Raw genomic sequence first — 22,720 nt, 5'->3', positions numbered from 1 at the left:
ATGATCATGAGGATTGCTACGGTTTATTTATGTATATTACATGCCAAGCACTGTCCTACATATTTGCATGCATTTCCTTGTTTAATCATCATCCCCCCAAATTGTGACAAGACTCAAATCTGATAACTACAGAGATGTTGATTTCATTTTCTTTTTGGTAATAATTTGAAGTGTGTGTGTGCCTTTTTAGGGTGCTACTATTTCTATATAACAAGGTTTCTAATTACATAAAATTAAGCATTAAATCAGAACATGAGAAAATTATAACTGGCAAAGATTAAGTATTCCCATTATTTTTCTCAGCCCCAGTTCTTTTCATATGTTTTTACAGAAATGGTAGAGGGTGGGCAAGAAAGTATAGTCATTGTTATCTTGAAGTTATTTCCTTTCATTGATGGATATATCTAAGTTTAAGAACTAAACTCACATGTGGATTACTATAAATAGTTCATTGCTGGCCTCTTGTTTGTTTCTTTTAAGCCTTCACTGATGCCTGTTGATTTCATTCAATCATATTTCATCAGTGCGTCTAGGTTTAGGATAGCAGAGACATTAGTGAAATTGGTTGGTATTTGTGTTATTTGAATTACTAGCTGTAGATGTAGTAATAATAATGTGTTCTTTATACTTTGAAATTGTTTTATTAATGTAAAGAATTCTGTTTCAAAGTTTTCACTTCCCCAGTATGATGCTTTTATCTTTTTTGTTATTAAATTTCAGGAGGATTTGTGATTGGTGGAATACTGTCCCCAGACTTAATACCATCTAAAAGGAAGGCAAAACGAGAAATGAAAAAAGTCAACAAAACAGTTAATAGGAAAAGGATCTGTCTTGATAATGATGAAAGAAGTATGAACTTATTCCTGAAAGTAACTTTTAGATTTTATTATAAATAACAGTGCTTTGAGAAATAGCTCTTTGCAAATTTACCTCTGAAAACTTCAGATGTGATACATTAGGGTAAATTCACTCTTTTAAAAAAATTTTTATTAAAATTTATGGGGTGACATTGGTTAGTAACATTGTAGGTTATAGGTACACAATTCTGTAATACATCATCTATATATTGCATTATTCACTTTTTAATGTCCTTCTTCCTGAAATTTTGAAGGTAAACTAGTTTTCTTTTTTTCTTTTTAATTTTTAAATTTATTTTTCAATTACAATTGACATTTAGTATTATAATGTATTGATTTCAGGTGTACAGCATCATGGTTAGACATTTATATAACTTACGAAGATATCACCCCGATAAGTCTAGCACCCATCTGGCACCACACATAGTTATTACAATATTATTGACTATATTCCCTATGCTGTACTTTACATCTCCGTGCCTTTTTTGTAACTGCCAATTTGTTCTTCTTAATCCCTTCACCTTTTTCACCCAGACCCCAAAAACCTTCCCATCTGGCAACTCTCAGTTTGTTCTCTGTGTCTATGAATCTGTTTCTGTTTGTTTTTTAGATTCCACATTATAAGTGAAATCATACAGTATTTATCTTTCTCTGTCTGACTTATTTCACTTAACGTAATACCCTCTTGATCCATCCATGCTGTCACAAATGGCAAGATTTCTTTCTTTTTAATGGCTGAATAATAGACCATTATATTTGTACCATATCTTTATCCATTTGTCTATCAGTGGACATTTTGGTTGCTTCCGTGTCTTGGCTGTTGTAAATATGCTGCAGTGAGCATAGGAATGCATATCTTTTTGAACTAGTGTTTTGGATTTCTTTGGATAAATTCCCAGAAGTGGGATTGCTGGGTCCTAAGGTAGTTCTATTTATAATTTTTTAAGGAGCCTCTATACTATTTTCCAAAGTAGCTGCACCAATTTGCAATCCCACTAAGAGTACATGAGGGTTCCCTTTTCTCCACATCCTTGCCAACATATTTGTTGATTTTATGATGATAGCCATTCTGACAGGTGTGAGGTGATATCTCATTGTGGTTTTAATTTGCATTTCTCTGATAATTAGTGACATTAAGTATCTTTTCATATGTCTCTTGGCCATCTGTATGTCCTCTTTGGAGAAATGTGTATTCAAGTCCTCTGCCCATTTTTTAATTAGATAGTTTACTGTCTGTTGTTAAGTTATATGACTTCTTTATATATTTGGGATACTAACATTATCAGCTGTATCATTGCCAGATGTATCTTCTCCAGTTCAGTAGATTGTCTTTTCGTTTTGTTAATGGTTTCCTTTGCTGTGCAAAAACTCTTTCGTTTGATGTAGTTCCATTTGTTTATTTTTTCTTTTGTTTCACTTGTCCGAGTAGATGTATCCAAAAAATATCACTAAGAGCAATGTTAGAGAGTTTACTGCCTATATTTTCTCCTAGGAGTTCTATGGTTTTGGGTCTTACATTTAAGTTTTTAATATATTTTGAGTTTATTGTTGTATGTGATGTAATTTTATTGTTGTATGTCATCTAAGTAGTTTCATTTTTTGTATGTGTCTGTCTAGTTTTCCCAGCACCATTTATTGAAGAGACTGTCTTTTACCCATTGCATATTCTTGTCTCTTTTGTCATAGATTAATTGACCATACAGGTGGTGGATTTATTTCTGGGCTCTTTATCTGTGTCTGTTTTTATGTCAGTACCATGCTGTTTTGATTACTATAACCTTGAAGAACAGTTTGATATCAAGTAATGTGGTACCTTTGTTCTTCTTTCTCAAGATTGCTTTTGCTATTTGGGGTCTTTTGTGGTTCCATATAAATTTTAGGATTATTTGTTTTAGTTCTGTGAAAAACACCATTGGTATTTTGATAGGGATTGCATTGAATCTGTAGATTGCTTTGGGTAGTATGGATATTTTAAAGGTGTTAATTCTTCTGATCTATGAGCACAGTTTATGCGTCCATTTATTGGTATCTTCCTAAATTTTTTCCTTCAGTGCTTATAGTTTTCTAAGTACAAGTCTTTTACCTCCTTTGTTAAATTTATTCCTAGGTATTTTATTTTATTTTTTGATGTAATTTTTAATGGGATTGTTTTCTTAATTCTTATTTTTGATAGTTTGTTACTGGTGTATAAAGATGCAACCAATTTCTGAATACTAATTTGGTATCCTGCCACTTTAATGAATTCAGTTATCAGTTCTAATAGTTTTTTGATGGAACTTACAGGGTGGGTTCTCTACATGTAGTATCATGTCATTTGCAAATAATGACAGTTTTACTTCTTCCTGTCCAATTTGGATACCTTTTATTTGTTTTTCTTGTTTGATTGCTGTGGCTAGGAGTTCGAATACTAAATCCGTATGGTGTAGTGTGTCATTTATGGCTATTCTTTCCTTGTTGATTTTCTGTCGGGTGTTCTAAATGGATGATCTATCCATTTATATAAGACCCCAACTATTACTGTATTACTGTTGATCTCTCACTTTATGTCTGTCAATATTTGCTTTATATATTTAAGTGCTCCTACATAGGGTGTGTAAATGTTTGCAAGGGTTATATTCTCTTGTTGGATTGATCCCTTTATCATTGTGAAATACCTTCTTTGTCTCTTGTTAGAGCTTTTGTTTTAAAGTCTGTTTTGTCTGATAAGCATTGCTATCCCAACGTTCTTTCCATTCCCATCTGCATGAAATACATATTTTTCCATCCTTACTTTCAGTCAGTGTGTCTTTCAATCTGAAGTGGGTCTCTTGTAGGCAGCAGATGTATGGGTCTTGTTTTCTTATACATTCAGCCATTCTATGTCTTTTGCTTAGAGCATTTCATTTACTTATATTAAGGTAATTAGCGATAGGTATGTAATTATTGCCATTTTATCAATTGTTTTCTGTTTGTTTTTGTAGTTCTTCTCTGTGTCTTTCTTACTCTCTTGCTCTCATCTCTTGTATGTCGATGACTTTCTTTAGTTTTGTATTTGTATCCCTTTCTCTTTATTTATTCTGTATCTCTTATGGATTTTTGGTTTGTTTTTACCCTGTGCTTCATATATACCAAGCTATGTTTATTGCAGTCTATTTTAAGTTGATGGTCACTTATGTTTGAACTCCTAATAAAATCGCTACCATTTTTACTTGCCCTCTTTATGTTTAGGTTTTTATCATTTTTAACCCTTTTGTGCGTATTCCATAATTTACTGTTGTAATTATACATGATCTTCGTACTTTTGCCTTTTAACCTTTATACTAGCATCATAGTTGGTTGATCCACTGCTTTTCCTATGTGTTTGACTTTTTCGGTGAGAATTCTTTTCTTTCGTATATTTTCTCACATTTTTCACTTTTTTTTTTTTTTTTTCTCTCCTCTTTAGAAGTCCCTTTAACATTTCTTGTAATACTGACATGGTGGTGATGAACTCCTTTAGCTTTTTTTTTTTTTTTTTGTCTGGGAAGCTCGTTATCTTCCTTTGATTCTAAATGATAGCCTTGCTGGATAGAGTAATCTTGGTTATAGGGTCTTGCTTTTCATCACTTTGAATGTTTCTTGCCAATCCCTTCTGGCCTGCAGAGTTTCTGTTGCGAAGTCAGCTGACTATCTTATGGGTGCTTCCTTGTAGGTAACTAACTGCTTTTATCTGGCTGCTTTTAAGGTTCTCTCTGTCTTTAACCTTTGGCATTTTAATTATGATGTGTCTTGGTGTGGGCCTGTTTGGGTTCATCTTGTTTGAGACTCTCTCTGCTTTCTGGACTTATATGTCTGTTTCCTTCACCGGGTTAGGGAAGTTTTCCATCATTGTTTCTTTACATATGTTTTCAATCCCTTGGTCTCTCTCTTCTCTGTCTGGTACCTCTGTGATGCAAATGTTGTTAAACTTGATGTTGTCCCATGGTCTCTTAAACTATCCTCACTTTTAAAATATATTATTTTCTATTTGCTGTTCGGATTGGGTGTTTTCCTCTACCATGTGTTCCAAATTGCTGATTCAGTCCTCTCTTTCATCTGTTCTGCTATTGATTCTTACTAAATAAAAATGTATTACTTTCAGTTATTGTATTCTTTATTTCTGAGGGATTCTTTTTCATAGTTTATATTTCTCACTGAGAGTTCTCACTGAGTTCATCCTTTCTTCCTCTCAGTTCATTGAACATTCTTATAACCATTGTTTTGAACCCTGCATATTGTCTCCAGTTTGTTTAGTTCCTTTTTTGGAGTTTTATCCTGTTGTTTCATTGGGACATGTTTCTTTGTCTCCCCATTTTGGTTGCCTCCCTGTGTTTGTTTCTACATATTAGGCAAATTTGTTAATCTCCCAGTCTTGGCAGGGTGGCTCTATGTAGTAGGTATTTTGTGGGCCCAGTGGCACAGTCTCCCTGGTCACCTGATCCAGTTGCTCCAGGCGTGTTCTTTGTGTGGATTTTGTGCGCCCTACTGTTGTAGTTGAGCCTTTATTGTTGATGGAACATCATTGGGTGGGATTGGCCCTCGGGTTGATGGTCTGTGAGGACTGACTGTGACAATAGAGTATGGGCTGACACCACAGAGCGGGATTCCCTGTAGCAGTATTCTAGTGCCTTTTTAATCCAGTGTTTGGGTATGTTATTTGTGGAGCCAACTGGGTGATGCTTTGGTGTGGTCTGAAGCTGGCTACAAGGTGTGTTGGTTTTGGGGCCTCTTTTGAAACTCTCCGGTGTAGGCTTAAGTCAGTTGTTGCGTGTACCCGGCTTGAGGCCACCTGCTAAGAACTACAAAATGATCTGTGGTTGTTAGCTGTGTGTGCTGGGCTTGGAGGTGCCTGGCAGAGAGTCTGCTGCACACTGAGGCTGGCTGCCACTAGTGTTGGATTTGGGGCCACTTAGCAAGAGGTAAAGGACATGCTGAGACAAGCTGTTGCTTATTTTGGGGTTTGTGAACCTTTGAGAAATTTTAGGAAAGTTCATAGCATGGGCTGAGTACAGCTGCTCGCATGGAACAGCTGCTGAAAGAAGTTCAGGTCAGGTGTGTGTGTTCAGTAGATAGGTTCTCGGAATCACCAGGGTGGTGAGTGGTGTCAGCCAGGTTAAGGGAGACACAAAATTGGTGCCTGCCTGCACCTGCAAGCTGTGTGGGGAGGTCTCAACAAAGGAACAATGGTACCTGCCAGTACTTCTTTCCCTGATACAGCTGCCCCTCCAGTCCTCACTTGGAAGCCAGATAATATGTCCCTGGCCCTTTTTGTGCTGCTGTCTTTTTTCCGGAGCTTAGGGCCAGTGTTTGTGAGTGAGTGACTCTGTGGTTGGGATTTTTAAGAGGATGTGTGCGTCTCCAGCAGCCCTCAATCTTACCCAGACAGAATCCCTGCTGATTTTCACAGCCAGACATTGTAGGGACTCTTCTGGGCACTGGTGCTCCGGACTAGGGACCCCAGTGTATGGCTGGGATCCCTTGTTCCTCAAGGGGGAACCTCTGCAGCCAAGATATCCCTCCCGATTCTGAACTGCCGCCTGTGGTTATGAGACTAGCTCCTTTCGTGTTCTCTGTTCCTCCTACCAGTTTTCATGTGGCCTCTTCTTTATATCCTTCATTATAGGTGTTCTGTTCAGCTAGTCTTCGGGTGGTTCTCCAGGGTGGGTTGTTCCATAATCTAATTGTAATTTTGATGTATGGATGGTGGGTGGTGAGCACAGCAGTTCCATACTTTGCCTTTTGACTAGAATTCCAAACTGAGCTTATTCTTAAAAGCAAAAGTGACTAAAAGCATAGTATAAAACATCTCCACATGAGTAAGTTGGCCTGTCAAATGAAGCTTCTCTTCTTTATGCCCAACTATGGTTAAAACACTCTTTTTGGTGAATTTTTTTAAAGTGTATTACATACATCTAGCTCTCTTAGAGAATATGCAAAACATTTAACTTCTTGATGATGCAAGAGTTTCAGAGTTGTCATGTTATAATAGGCGTACAGAAATAAGAAACTTAGGATGTTTTGTTTCTATATTAAATTTTTGTGGTTTTGGGGTTATTGTTTATCGGAATGTTTATCCTATTTATAAATAGGAGTGTTATCCTTTTTATAAATAGGAAGAGATTTTTATGCTTCTGGTAATTTTCCTTTACAACTTGTCCATAGTTTTATTTCATATTAGATTTTTTTTAATTGAAAATAACTTTAAGCAGTTTGTATATTAGTCATATTTTATAATTTATTGGGCTGACATTGGTTAACAAAATTATATAGGTTTCAAGTGTATAGTTCTGTAATAACATCATTTATATATTGTATTGTGTGTTCCCACTCATCAGTTGTATTTCTCTTACAGAGAATAAATTAGTGGTAAATCTGAATATACCTCTGGGAGATCCTTTGCAGCCAACGAGAGTTAAGGACCCAGAAACAAGAAAAATGATTCTCATGGGTAAGACCAGGGATAATATTGAAAATGCTTAATTTAACAGCCAGTAAGGACAAACTGCTGGCTTGATGACTGGCTTGTCTACTTTCTCTTTCTAGTTGTTTGAGAGCCAAAATCCTGTAGAGGGTCTAATTCCAATAAGCAGCCTATAAAAGTACTATTCTGGGAGAGCATTGATGGCAAACAACTTTCAGGCAGTAGACATATAGCACCATGCATTTATCCTCTGGGATATAAGTGCTGCCCTCAGGAGTGTTGTCTCCTATAACAAGTTTTAGGCCTGCTTTGACCAGGAGGACACATGGTGACAAGGGTTGTTTATGGGGAATTATAGCAAGTTAGTTGGCAGACACCAGGATGCACTCTTACTAGGAGACCAGGAAGGGAATGTGGGCAGGATTTAGATAACCTTGGCTGTGAAATGCCAGTAATGGTATCTGGGACATGAAACCTTTGGGGGGATGACTAGCAAGGGCATCAATCAGCCAAAGAAATACAATGCTTAACCTTAGGGCCAGCAAAAGGTCCCAGAAGCCTCCTGCTATATTTAACAAGCATCTAGTTTACCATGGGAGGTCCCAAGGGATTTGCTATAGTGTGGTGTAAGTAGGGGAAAATCAGGTATTTACCAACCAAGCAATATTTATATATAGGAAATGTTTAAATGCTTTACAACTGTTGTGACTATGCCTGTGAGTATCAAGGACTATTTATCCTAAGAGGACAAGTGGGTTAAACTAGAGAGACAGTAATAGTATTTACACTTAAAATTTTGGCTGTAAAATAGGTTCCATTTGACTTAACAAAAGTTATTTCTATATTTAGATTGTTTATTTGGTAGCAGAGGTAGAAGTACAGAAAATTTTGTTTAATGTAGTGTCTTAATTCAAAAGATTGCTATACTGTACCAGGTTTGAAAAGTTGTGTTGTTAAGGGTTCGTCACTTTTTGTTTGTTTCTTCAGTCTGTGTATTTTATGTATCTTGTAAACTGGGGGATTACTAACATCCCCAAATATCCAAGAAAACAGTCAGGAGCTGATGATAGAAGAATGTATTAATTACAGAACTGGAAACGTTTGTAAGTAAAAGAGAAATTTAAAAGGGAGATAGTAATTTGTGAGCATCAGTTATAACTCGGGTTACTTAGAGCCTTTACCTGATAAATAAAAAATTGTTATTTAATAATCAATTAAGCACAAACAACGGAACCTATGATGATGATAAATTTATATTGTGGACTATATTACACTTTTTTAAAGATACGGAATTCTTTCTTGTCTCTTAGCTACTTTTGTTTTTCATTTGAGCTATAGTGGAAATAGTAATGTTGACATTATATGAGGTGTGATAAAAAAAATACGGTGAATGCTGCTGCCAGGTGCCATCCAGGTGATCTTAATTGTGTTTTTTGACCTTGATGGAATTATGTGAGCTGAGTTTATACCCAGGAACACTACGGTGAACTTATTAGAGCTTTTGAGAAACGTGCATAGAAAATGGCCTGAGAAATAGGCAGACGGTTTCATCCTCCATCATGACAATGTTCCGAGTCACAAATCACTTCTGGTACAGCAATTTCTGTCACATAAAAACATTACGGTGTGTCCTCATCCACCTTGTTCACCGGATCTGGCACCGTGTCACTTCTGGCTTTACCTCAAAGTCAAAATGACTATGAAAGGAAAATGTTTTGAATCAATTCAAGACATTGAGTCAGCCACAACAGCACAATTTAAGACACCCATGAAACAGGACTTCCAGAACTGCTTCAGAAAGTGGCAAGAACTATGGGATAAGTGTGTTTGAAGCAAGGGGGAGTATTTTGAGGAGGATTAATGGCAATGCGTCTTTTACTGTAATAATTTTTTTTTAATTTAAACATTCGCTGTATTTTTAATCACATTGTAGTATATTAATAGCTAACACTTAGTTTGTGTCAGTGTTTTAAATACTTTACATAAATTAACTCATCTGATATTTACAACTCTAACATAGATGAACTATTATTTTCCCATTTTATAAGAAAGGAGTTGGAGGCACAGGGAGAGAGGATAAGTAACTTGGCTAAGGTTATACAGCTTGTAAGACAAAGATAGGATTTGATTTCTGGCATTCGAGCTCCAGAGTCAACGATCTATGGCAGGTTTATATCTAGAAATAACTATTGTAATTATAAGTGTGTATGTTACATGATAGAGCAATGTCATTGTTATTGCTTTATATTTATATTAATATTTTCCTCTTAGATCTTTTAAGGCCACGAGATACATATCAATTTTCGATTGAGCATGGTGAGTTAAAAGTGTATAAAACATTGGATACACCCCTTTTTTCTACTGGGAAATTGATATTAGGGCCACATCAAGAAAAGGGAAAGCAGCATGTTGGCCTAGATACATTGGTGAGTATATTTCTCCATATATTTATGTTTTGCTGTTGGTACAGTTGTCATTTATTGGGCATGATGAGGCATTACAAATGCTTTTTCCTCAGAAATGATATCTTATTACCATAGTGCACAAACAATTTTTTTATTTGTTAAATCTGTTTAGAGTCAGTCAATGGTTATTTAAAAGTTCTTTTTCTGTGTATAGCAGTGTAGCCTTGCGATTTAGAAATTTAAGGAATGGTCTTTATGTAAAAGAATCTTAGAATATAGGTTTGCACAGAAACCATTAGAATTTTAGAACTAGAGGAGATTATTGAGATGAAGTCTAAATCTCATTTCTTCCACCATGCAGTTTAGCAATAAATAGGTTAAAAGACTTCTTCAAAAATCATGTAATTAGTTAGCAGCAGACTGAGGACTGGGAGCTAGTTGCTTTAATAAGTACTAAATAATATATTCACTGTAAACAGCGGTATTATTGGCTAAAGTTATAATGAGATGCAAGGTGAGTCAGTCGCTGTCTATCTGTCTGTCTCTCTCTCTCCCTGGAGACACACATCCCTTGCAACATTGGTTTGATATATATGTTATATTTCTACGTTTTGAATTTGAAAATTATAGAATATGAAAATCATCAAATTTCACGAATATTTAATGTTATGCCAGCATTTAAAAAATATTACATCTATGGCATTGTTCAGTAAGTAACATTTCAAGAACCAATGAAATCATGAGTTATTGGAAGTATCATTCAAAACAATTCTTTTTATTGACAAAATTAAAGTAAGCTGAAAAAGAAAATGAAAGTATCAAAACCTTTGAATTTATATTAACAAAGGGCAAACTGAGTCAAGGAAAAGAAAAGGTACACATGAGAGTCAAATAAATTACTACATTAGTATAACTAGAATCCAAATTTAAAATATTTTAAAATTTTCTTTAATCCAGTCTTAAAATGTTACAGATCTCCAGGTATTATTAAAAGAGCAAAAATAGTACATGTAACTAAAGTAATAGATGATTCCTGTGTAGTCACTAAGGAACAATTAATAGTGAAGATAAGCATTATGAAATGTCATTGAACTAATAGCAGTTACCCGTTACACTGTACCACCTTTATTATACAAAAAGAATTTTTAATAAATACTTAAAAGTATTTAACATGGCTAACATTCAAAGGAATCTACATTAAAACCAAAGGCTACTTTATAATTACTGAATTAGTAGAAATTATTAGAAAAATACTTGTGCCCTTTGACCTATGAATCTCACTTCGGAAATTTTTCATAGGAAAATAAAAGTTAGGGAAGTTAACATGTAGATATTGTTACATTGGCAGTAGTTGCAAAAATTAGAAACCATTGAAATGTGCTGCAGGAAGAAAATGGTTATGTTTATATTTTGATTTAGTAATGAGATATACCATTATATGATAGTTATTTAGCACTTTCCAGGGACTATACTAAGCATCTTTATATTAGTTTAAGCACATATTATTTTGAAGAATAGCCATATAAGAAGACCTTTAGTATAAACATTTTAGCAAACTTTGCAAGATTAAAAAAAAAATTCTTTTTTTATTAGAGTTTAAAAATGAAAATGACAAACTTGAAGGGACCATAGAAAAATAACATGTTACTAGGTGATTATGGTTGATTTTTATTCTAAATATTGCCTTTAAATTTTTATAGTGAAAATCAGTAAAAAAAATTTTTTAACATGAAACACACTTTTAAATATATTCTTTTGAGAAATGAAAAGGATAAGGTAGAGAAACATTGTTAACTGTTTCCTGCAAACTCAGTGCTAGAGAATCTGCATAAGAGAGAGAGAAGCTTAGTAGATTTGTTAAAATCAGTCTGCAGAAGAATTAACAAATTAACTATGAGAGCTCTCCCAGAAGAAAAGGAGAGGTTAAGAAATAAAAAATATAGAAGTTTAAGTGATATGAAGAACAGGAAAAAACCAGGAGAAGAGAAAAGAAACCAAATGAGCAAAGAGTAGAAAAATTTGAAAATTAGACAATTAATGTTCCAGAACTAAAACCAAAAATAATGACAGAAACACACTGAAAGGAGCCAGAGTTTCTCAGAGAAATGTCTCATTCCAGGCCTAGGGCTGAGCTTGGAATATTTTTATCATTCTTGATAGTAAACTATCAGAGACCATTAGGATTGGGTCATAAGGTCTCAGGATCCAATTTGAAGATGGTCTCACTGGACAAAGATATGAAAACTTGAGTATCAATAAGAATAACTTAAATGGGTTGACACACATCAGTTGACATACAATCTAAATCCTTGAATTTGTAAGACTACTACAAAACGAAAAACTAATTCATCACTGTTGGAGAATTCTAGGAAGCCAACTCGTTTTCACAAGGTAAATAAAAGGAAATAATATATTCTCATATAAACTGTACAATTAGTTAACCAAATAATAGACAAGGAAAAGTTTGTCCTTGTTAAAAATATTCTAATTAATAAATGAAAAAGGATATTAGACTGAAATATTACCATTTTGCAACCCCTGAAAAGATCATTGGATCTAGGCATTGAGTATCAATGTCTACTAACATCTATAAAAGAATACAACCACATATAATGTGCCTCCTGATGGAAGAATACAACAATATCTATGAAGTAGTCTTGCCTCTGACATCTTAAAAAAACATAAACAAAGCAAGCAAAAACAAAAACAAAAAACACAATACCCGAATTTGATTAAGTCTCTGGATCTAACTATTAATTTACAGGGAATAAAGAATAGCGGACCTTTCAAATGACACTCTGGGTTTGTAATCAGCAAAATCCAGCTGTGTAAACAAAGACTTTTACAACAAATTTTGCTGCTTGATTTCTTTAATATATAAGCTTCAAGAAATGAAAAAGAGAGAACCAAGAGGAACCTATAGACCAGGCTTTCTCAACCATGGCACTGTCGACATTTTGGACTGGTTAATTCTTTGTTGTAGGAGGGCTGTCCTGTGCATTGTAGGACGTTTAGAAGCATCTCTGGCCTCTACGCACTTGATTGCAGTAGTACCCCTCTAATCATGAGAATCTAAACTGTACCCAGACATTGTCAGTTGTCCCCTAAGGGGCCAAATCATGCCCAAATTGAGAAACACTATACATTCAGTGATTTAAGACTCTTACTTGAATCCCATTTCAAACAAATCCTTAAAAATGTGACATTTAAGAGATATTTGGAAATTTGAATACTGACTGGATATTTGATATTAAATATTCATTTATTTTTAGCTGTGATAACAGTGTTGTGGTCATTTTAAAACACCTTGATCTTTTAGTACACACTGAAATATTTACAGATGACTTATGATGCTGGGCATTTATTTCAAAATAATGTGGCATAGGGTAAGTAGAGAGACTCTGAATAGGGTTAGTTGTTGGTATTAGATATTCATGGAAGTTCATCGTTCTATGATTTCCAAAGCCTTCATAGTAAAATGTTTGCAAAAATGGGGAATGGTGTACTTAGAGAGCCAAACTGAATAAGTAAGGAAAAGAACACCTAGAAATATATGCTTCACTTTCTGGGTAGTGTTGTTTGTTTACTTTTAAATTGAGGCAAAATTTTTTTGAATGTAGTAAATATTTGTTTCATTATAAAATTTAGAACCACTCCTAGAGCTTTTTTCCTACTTAGGGAATTAATATATTTAGTGGTTAAGAACATGAATTCTGGAGTCGAAATGCCTGAGTTCAGATCCCTGTTCTGCCATTTAAATTGTGACATTTACACCCCTCTGCGCCTCATATTCTTCATCTGTGAAAAGCTATTAAAATAATACCTATCTCACTGGTAGGTGCATACAATAAATGAATAAAAATAAAGTGCTCAGAACAGTGGCTGGCACAGAGTATGTGCTATATAAGTGCTGTGTGCTATTGTTTTTCTGGTGTTTTTGGCTCATTTTACAAAATGGTAAGAAAAAAAGGAGGTGGACTAATTCTCTTAGACAAAATATTCTTTTTTTTTTTAATTTACTTTTATTTTTAGTCTTTTCTTTTCTTTTATTTTTTACAGGACTTTATTGGGAGACAGTGTGCATTTCCAGGACTTTTTTTCTCCAAGTCAAGTTGTTGTCCTTTCAATCTTAGTTGTGGAGGGATCTGTTCAGCTTCACGTTGTTGTCCTTTCAGTCTCAGTTGTGGAGGGCGCAGCTCAGCTCCCGGTCCAGTTGCCGTTGATAGTTGCAGGGGGCACAGCCCACCATCCCTTGAGGGAGTCGAACTGGCAACCTTGTGGTTGAGAGGACACGCTCCAACCAACTGAGCCATCCGGGAGCTCAGCGGCAGCTCAGCTCAAGGTGCCATGTTCAATTTTTGTTGCAGGGGATGCTGCCCACCATCCCTTGCGGGAGTCGAGGAATTGAACTGGCAACCTTGTGGTTGAGAGCCCGCTCTCCAACCAACAACTGAGCCATCCGGGAGGCAGCTCAGCTCAAGGTGCCGTGTTCAATCTTAGTTGCAGGGGGCAGAGCCCACCATCCCTTGTGGGACTCGAGGAATTGAACTGGCAACCTTGTGGTTGAGAGCCCACTGGCCCATGTGGGAATCGAACCAGCAGCCTTCGGAGTTAGGAGCACGGAGCTCTAACCGCCTGAGCCACCGGGCCGACCCCTAGACAAAATATTCTTGATGGCTGAATCTCAAAATTTGTTTGAAGGCCTTACATTTTTTTATTTAGTTGCCCCCCAAAAAATAGATCATTGCCAGGGTGTGTATTAAATATAAAATTTGCCATGTTTGGGGTGGCCAGTTGGCTCAGTGGTTAGAGCGCAGTGCTTATAATACCAAGGTCACTGGTTCAAGTCCCACTTGGGCCAGTGAGCTGTGCCCCCACAACTAGATTGAAAAACAACGACCTGACATGGAGTTGATGGGTCCTAGAAAAACACACTATTCCCCAATAAAAAAAAAAAAAAATTGCCATGTTTGAATATGGAAGCCTGTGTGACCGAGAGTTAGATTTATCCTCTTACTTTCTTAATGTTGATGCTTATGTTTTTTGCTTTTTGTTCTCTCTGTGCTTCATCAGTCAGATTGAGTTACATGTCCCAAGCATGAAACTTTTTGAGGCGGTATATACATACTATCTAGTTATTTTTCCAGTATAGCTAAGTGGTATTCTTGACAGTGGTTTGAAATTTTCATAAGCCAGTAAATAATAAGGAAGAACGAAAGAAATTTCTTCCTATATTAGTTTTTTATTTCTGCTTTAACAAATTACTACAAATTTAGTGACTTACAACAACACCCATTTATTATCTCATAGGATAGAAGTCTGGTGGGCTTGGCTGAGAACTCTGTTTAGAGTATCACAAGGCTGGAATCAAGATGTTGGGCGATCTGTTCCTCTCTGGAGGCTCTTAGGATGAATCTTTCAAGTTCACTCAGGTTGTTGGCAGAATTCAGTTCCATGTGGTTGTAGGACTGAGGTTTCTGTTTTCTCTCTGGTTGTTGACCAGAATGTCCTTTTCAGCTTTTACAAATAACCTATATTCCTTGTTTTGTACCCTCTTATTTTGAGTGCTAGCAACACCACAGATCTTTCTCTCATGCTTTGAATTTCATTGACTTCTCTGCTTCCAGCAGGAGAAATTCTCCATTTTAATGGCTTATGTTATTAGACTGGGACCATCTAGATAATCCAGGATAATATCCCCATCTCAAGGTCCCTTTTGCTGTATACCATAGCAAATTCTGGAGATTAGCACATGGGCATCTTTCAAAGGCAGTTATTTTGCCTACCACATTTCTTTTATCTTTCTTTGGAGTATAGTTGTTGTGATGGTTCTATTTGAAATGAGATTTTACTTTTTAATTTTACAGGTTTTTTACGTTAACTTTGGTGACCTTTTATGTACCTTACACGAAACATCTTATATAGTAACAAGTGGGGATTCATTCTATGTTCCTTCAGGTAAGACTAATTAAAGACATTTCTTTCACGTGGTTAAATATTTATATGGTTAAATATTTATATAGTTGCTCATGAGCACCATAAAAATGGAAGCCATTGTGGATAAAATGAAGCATGATGTGACTAATACCAAAGAAATTTGGTACCTATTTTTTTTAAATTTTGTCATTAGATAAGTATGTTTGTTTTTGGTACATGAAAATTGAATGATAACTTATTGTTGAATATGTACATATTTAGTTAGAAAATACATATTGCATCCAGTGTAGAAGGAAAATTATTTCTCTTGTATTACCTCAAAGACATGTAATTAAACAATTTTTAATAGGTTATTTTAAATATACAGAATAGTATGCTTCATCAGCTATTGAAGAACACAAGTCTTTGGAAATAGGAATTTTAATTTGTTCCTTTGTTCATTCATTCATTCATTCATTCATTCATTCATTCATTCAACAAATGTGACTGAGAGTCTACCAAGCATTGCTCTAAGAATGTGGGGTACCAAACAAAACAGGTAAAAACTCTGCCCTCGTGGAGCTTACAGTCTAATGAAAGGAGACTATAATAATAGCTATGTTTATATATTCCTTTGTATGTGCCAGCACTGTTATGAACACTTTGCATTTATTAACTTAATTAATCTTGATATGTATTAATTTCTAATATATAGAAAGTCACAGTATGGTACTCCGTGCTATATACCTGCCTTACATGTGCTATCCATTTGTATTTCATTTTTGCTATTATGTATTACCAGATTTATTTAAGGGTAGCATTTGCCTTTTTTTAACTTTGAGATTTTATTTTACTTAACATTCTACCTTTTATACTTACCTATATATGCATTTGTCCGGTTTAGGGGAATCCACAACAGTAAGACCCTAATAACCATTGGGTTCAGAGAGATTTTCCCTTCCTGCACCCTTGTCTAATTTATTTTTATATCGTTATCATAATGATGTGAAATTTACATTCTTTCAAGTCTTATGTGGATCATAGGTGGTAGTTAACTCTTGGATTTTTTAAAATTTATTTTTTTATTCGTTTTAGGTGTAGAAAACTAACTCTTGGATTTTTCAATTCATGGAATTAAATAGGAGTTACTTTGGTTCAGATGAATTGATTTTTGGTGCTGTATATTTTAATTTCCTTAGTAATGGCTACAACATGTAATCAAAAGGAAATGATTTCCTATGGAAATAATTTTATTTTCTTATCACTTTACTTCTAGGTAATTATTACAACATCAAAAATCTCCTGAATGAGGAAAGTGTTCTTCTTTTTACTCAGATAAAAAGATGAAAGATGAAGCACAGTTTAAATACGTGTGTATATATATATACACACATTTATGTATCCATAAATGTATATATATATATATGTGTGTGTGTGTGTACATATACATATATAACAGTTTGTGCAGTTTGGACATTTAGTTTGTAATTATTTACGATGTTTTAAAATAAAATTTTACTCAGTTTTGTGTGTACTTATATCCGGTAAATATTTTAAACTCCTTTATGTGTCTTCTAATTTTTCCATGAATATACACGTAGCCTGCCATGCTGCCTATATTCATAGTATTTTAATAACATGAAAAGAATACCAAAATCATTGCTCCTGGTGAAATGTAGGGCTTTCTTTGTCAGAAGAGCCATGATTAATGTGTCCGTTCATGTAAAAATCTTTTCCAAATGCTAATTTTAAGTCACTAATCAAAATAATCCAATAAGAGAGAACTTGTAAATGGTACATCTGTATTATTTTCTTAGGCCTGTGGTAACAAAATAGTACAAACTAGGTTGCTTAAAGCAACATATTTATTGTCTCAGAGTTTAAGAGGCTAGAAGTCTGAAATTGATGTATTGGAATTGGTAGGGCCATGCTCTGAAACCTGTCGGTTTCACAATAATACTTCTGCTTAGAATCTATTTTACTATTGAACGATCATTATAGAATAACTCAGGTTTCTTCTTTAATGTTACCATGCACTAAAGATGTGTAGAAAACTGTAGCGATTTAGGGCAGAAAATGGTTAAAGGTCAGAAACAAATTGCTAGCATCTATTGCTGAATTTATTTTACGTATTCTCATATTAATCCAAAAAAATTTAGTTCCATTTGTCAGAATTATAATTCAACAGTATGCTTTAAATTTTGCTTTTATTTAAAAAAAGAAAATCAGTGTAGATATATTTCTTTCATGTGAAACTGGCTAGGATCTTATGTATTATATTTCCCAGGGTCTCCAGAAGAAGTTTCAAAGTTTGATATATGAATAAACATTTTTATCACTAGAGAAACTGGTATACTTGCTTTACCAAGTCAAGAGTTATATGACTGGCTATGTTTCCATGTTTATGTATACTGGCCAAAATTTGGCCTGCAATGGATTGACCTTTTTTCAAATGAAGCATTTATTTTACTTATGTAATTTACATGTAGTCAAATGCATAGATCTTAAGTACAGTTCAATGAGTTTTTGATAAGCGCATCTTACACCTAAGTAACCCACAAAATTTCTGACACTCCAGGAAATTCCTTCCTGTTCTGTCCAAGTCAGTTAGTTCCTGCCAACCCCATTCACCTGTTGGGCCACTATGCTATGTATCACTGTAAGTTGGTTTTACTTGTTCTAGAACTTTATATAAATGGACTCATAAAATACACTTTCACTGAGCAAATGTCTAAGATTCATTCACTGGGGTGTGTATCAGTTGTCATTTATGTTTTATTGCTGAATGGTATTCCATATGAATATACCACTTTTCCTCTTGATAGATCTTTGGGGTGTTTCCTGTTTTGAGCTGTTATGAATGAAACTATGATACTATGGATGTTCTTGTAAAGTTATCTAATGGACATATGTTTTTGTTTCTTTGGGGTTGATACCTATGAATGAATTGTTAGTTTGCAGTATATGTGTATGGTTAATGTTATGAGAAACTGCCAAAGTGATTATATCATTTTTACACTCCTGCCAGCAAGTTATGCAAATTGTAGTTGTTTCACAATCTTTGCCAACAGTTGGTCTTACCAGTCTTTAATTTTAGCTATTCCAGTGGGTTTGAAATGATATCTCTTTAGGAAGATACAAGTTTTATGTTATATTTACCTTTTATGTTTTATGATCCATCTCAAATTAATTTCTTTTTTATAGTGTCAGGTAGGGGTCAAGGTCAATTTTTTTTTCCCCTATATGAATATCTAGTGGTCTTTGTTGAAAAATTCTCCAAATGCTGTAGATCTTCTAATTTTGTTCGAGTTTTAAGACAATTTTGGCTGTTATAGGTTTTTTGCATTTGCATATAAATTTTAAAATTAGCTTCTCAATATTTACAATAAAGCCAGCTGGGATTTCTTCGGGATTGCATTGAATCTTTAGATCAATTTGGGAAGAATTATCATATCTGAACCAATATTATATACTCTTCAATGAATGATCTATCCATTTATTTATATCTTAATTTCTCTTGATCTTAGTTTACAGTTTTAAAATAGAGGTGTAGCTCATCTATTGTTAAATTTATTGCTAGACATTGCAGTGTTTTTGATGTATGGTAAATTATATTGTTTCTCTAATTCCCTTTTTCAAGTTTTTGTTGGTAATATATAGAAGTACATTTGATTTTTATATATAGTCATGTGCCACATAATGACATTTTGTTAACGACAGACCACACATATGGTGGTCCCATAGATTATAATGGAATTGAAAATTTCCTATCAGCTAGTGAAGACATAGCTTCTTAACGTCCTAATGCAATGCATTCCTCTCATATTTGTGGTAATGTTGGTGTAAACCTGTGCTGCTAGTCATATAAAAGTGTAGCATACGATTATGTATAGTTCATGATAATGATAATAAATATGTTACTGGTTTCTGTATTTTATTATAGTTTTTATCATTATTTTAGATTTTGTTTTTTCTACTTAAAAAGTTTGCTGTAAAACAGTATGACATGTTACGGAAGCCTCATCTCCTGTTTACATCTCTTGATTGCATCATTTCCTCTTGTGATTGTTTTAATCTTGTATTGTTTTGTACAGTAACATGCTGTACAGGCTTTTTGCTAGGAATAATAGGCTATACCGTATTGCCTAGGTGTGTAGTAGGCTATACCATCTAGATTTGTGAAGTACATCTGTGATGTATGCACAATGATTACATCACCTAACGATATATTTCTCAGAATGTATCCCCATCAAGTTATACGTGACTATTCAGTTTACATTCTGTGATGTTGCTAAATTCACTCAGAAGTTCTTTTTTTTTTTTTTTCAAGATTGCTCACGATTTTCTATGAATGCATTCTATATATACTATCATATCTGTGAATAAAGACTTTTTGACTTCTTTTTTTTCAATCTTTGGGCCTTTTATTTCTTTTTCTTGACCCACTGTACTGGCTAGGACCTCCAGCAAAGTGCTGAGTAGAAAGAGAGCAGCCATCCTGTCTTGTGCCCAATCTTAGACATTCAGTATTTCACCCTAAAGTATAACGTTGGCTGTAAACTTTTCATAGATTTTTTAAAAAAAAATTAGAAAAATTTCTTTGCATTTCTAGTTTGCTGAGATTTTTTTTTATTGAAGTTTATTAGGGTGACAATGGTTAGTAAAGTTATATAGGTTTCAGGTGTACAATTCTGTAATGCATCGTCTATATATCACATTGGGTGGTGACCCAGTCATCGAGATTTTTTTAAATCAAGAATCTGTCTGTCTATTGACATGATCATATGGTGTTCTCATTTGTAATTCACCACTTGGTGAATTACATTTTTTTCTTTTTTTTTCAATTTTGGTCTCTTCTTAACCTGTATGGGATAATGCATACTTGGACATAATGTACTATTCTATTTATATATTATATTTATTTTCTTTATATTTTGTTAAGGTTTTTTGTGTGTCTAGGTTCTTGAGGGAATAGTGACCTTTTTGTTACAACATTGTCAAGTATTGGTATCAAGGTTTAGAGGCATTACTAAAATGCCTTTTAGGCTTTGTGGGACACACACAGCCTCTGTCACTTCTGTCCTCTGCTCCTCCCTCCTCCTCCTCCTTCCCCTCTTCCTCCTTCCACTCTTCCTTCGCCTTCCTTCTGGAGATCTTATGTAGTGTGACTAAGTATGGTAACTGTAGTTAATACTGTATACTTGTAATTTGCCAAGAGGGTAGACCCAAAGCCCCCTTTTTATAACAAATATTTATGTTCCTTTAATATCCTGAAACAAAATTCATAGTAAGTGTACTCCAAAGTATACATAATTAAAAATATAATCCTTTAACTGCAATATAAAGGAGAAAGGAAATAAATATTAGGAAAAAAAGATATTGATTCTTGATTTTCACCTTTAGTTTTCTGTATTTTTACTGGGTCAGTCTGTGAAAGAGACTCCCACCAGTGCCCTGCTTTACCTGAGAGGACATGATGCTGGATTAAAACATAAGGGATTATAACTAATCCCTTGGAGTGTGTCAATGAACTGTTTTCTCTGTGAATATTAAACCTAGTTGAACCTTGATCAATCTCCGTGAATATAGGTACGAATGTTAGAAATGGGACTTCATGAGTGTTTAAAAGTCTTTGTTCTAAAACACAAATTTGTCAACCACTGCTTAGAAAACATCCATTGTTCATTAATTTTACCATTGTAAAAGGAGGGGAATCAAATAGCTTGCCTACGACTGGAGGGAATCATTAATTTTCCTGCAAGTTTGTCAAGCAGCACAGGTTATATGAACTGAAGTCATCTAGGTCTTTTTTTCTCCTTCATTCAGAAAGGAAACAAGATGAAAGTGTTATACTGTCAACTGAAAATATAATTTTTAGAGGAAAGCCACATACTTAGGGCCACCCAGAGATGACAACTGCAAATGTCTTTCTGGCTAGGCATTGGCACACAATCCAGACAGACAAGTGAGACTGGGAGGATAAAGGGAATAAAAGAGGGATTTGCTGTGTGATAAGGACATATATTTAGGATTTAGGAAAAAATCCAAGATACATGTGAGACCCATATTGCAACTTTCCTTCATGTTTGTTGTGCATGGCGTATATTAGTTTCCATATATATGTTCCATATATTTATATATGATATACCAGGGGTGCCAAAAAACTGTATCCACAAGACTTGTATTCATCTTTTGTTAGCAGTATAGAGTATTACAATTTTAATAGTTTTTTTCCTCTTAAAATGTGTATCCATTTTTTTCCACCCTCTGTATATAATACACACGGTCAGACAAGTTCGCGAACTTGTTGCACCGATGTTAATCTTTTTTGATTATCAGGGGCTATTCATTATGAATTTGTATCAACTAGACGAACAGTTAACCAAGTTTACTATTTGGAAGTGCTGAAAAGGGTGCGTGAAAAAGTGAGATGACCTGAACTTTTTGCCAACAATTCATGGCTCTCGCATCACGACAATGCACCAGCTCACACGGCACTGTCTGTGAGGGAGATTTTAGCCAGTAAACAACTGTTTGGGAACACCCTCCTAACTCCCCTGATGTGGCCTCCAATGACTTCTTTCTTTACCCGAAGATAAAGGAAATATTGAAAGGAAGACATTTTGATGACACTGAGGACATTAAGGGTAATAGGATGACAGCTCTGATGACCATTCCAGGAAGAGTTCCAGAATTGCTTTTAAGGGTTGACTAGGCACTGGCATCATTGCATAGCTTCCCAAGGGGAGTACTTTGAAGGTGACTGCAGTGATATTCAGCAGTGAGGTATGTAGCACTTTTTCTAGGATGAGTTCGTGAACTTAATTGTCAGAACTCATAATTGTTACAATATTGTTGACTCTATTCCCTATGCTTTAGCCCACACCCCTATGACTGCTTTGTAACTACCAATTTGTACTCCTTAATCCCTTCACCTTTTCATCCCCAACCCTCTCCCGTCTATCACACTGATAAATCTACTGTGTTTCCTTGAAAATAAGACCTAGCTAGACAATCAGCTCTAATGCCTCTTTTGGAGCAAAAATTAATATAAGACCTAGTCTTATATAATATAATATATAATATAGTTAGTATAGTAATTATAATAATACAATACCAGGTCT

At 34.7% G+C, this 22,720-nt stretch overlaps 1 protein-coding gene across 3 annotated transcripts in view; it reads left to right on the top strand.

Annotated features, from left to right (window-relative positions):
- CENPC (centromere protein C) overlaps positions 1–17,120 on the top strand; it is a 59,431-nt gene extending 42,311 nt beyond the window's left edge. The window contains exons 15-19 of one of the 3 annotated variants that reach the window (XR_012493705.2): positions 721–849; positions 7,207–7,302; positions 9,547–9,701; positions 14,991–15,112; positions 15,548–15,638. Coding sequence is in view for 1 of the 3 variants with exons in the window: in XM_019748068.3 (XP_019603627.3) it covers positions 721–849; positions 7,207–7,302; positions 9,547–9,701; positions 15,548–15,638; positions 16,873–16,943 (542 nt within the window). In the remaining 2 variants the exon portion in view is untranslated. Of the gene's footprint in view, positions 1–720; positions 870–7,206; positions 7,303–9,546; positions 9,702–14,990; positions 15,113–15,547; positions 15,639–16,872 lie in introns of those variants that run through there. The other 2 variants (XM_019748068.3, XR_012493707.2) reach the window with 2 other exon arrangements.
- The last annotated feature ends 5,600 nt before the right edge of the window (positions 17,121–22,720 follow it).

Source organism: Rhinolophus sinicus, chromosome 1, assembly GCF_057876585.1.
Source record: "Rhinolophus sinicus isolate RSI-liver-muscle chromosome 1, RSI-T2T, whole genome shotgun sequence".
Taxonomy (NCBI): Eukaryota; Metazoa; Chordata; class Mammalia; order Chiroptera; family Rhinolophidae; genus Rhinolophus; species Rhinolophus sinicus.
Note: the sequence above shows the minus strand (reverse complement) of the source record. Positions and strands in the feature narration are given on the sequence as shown.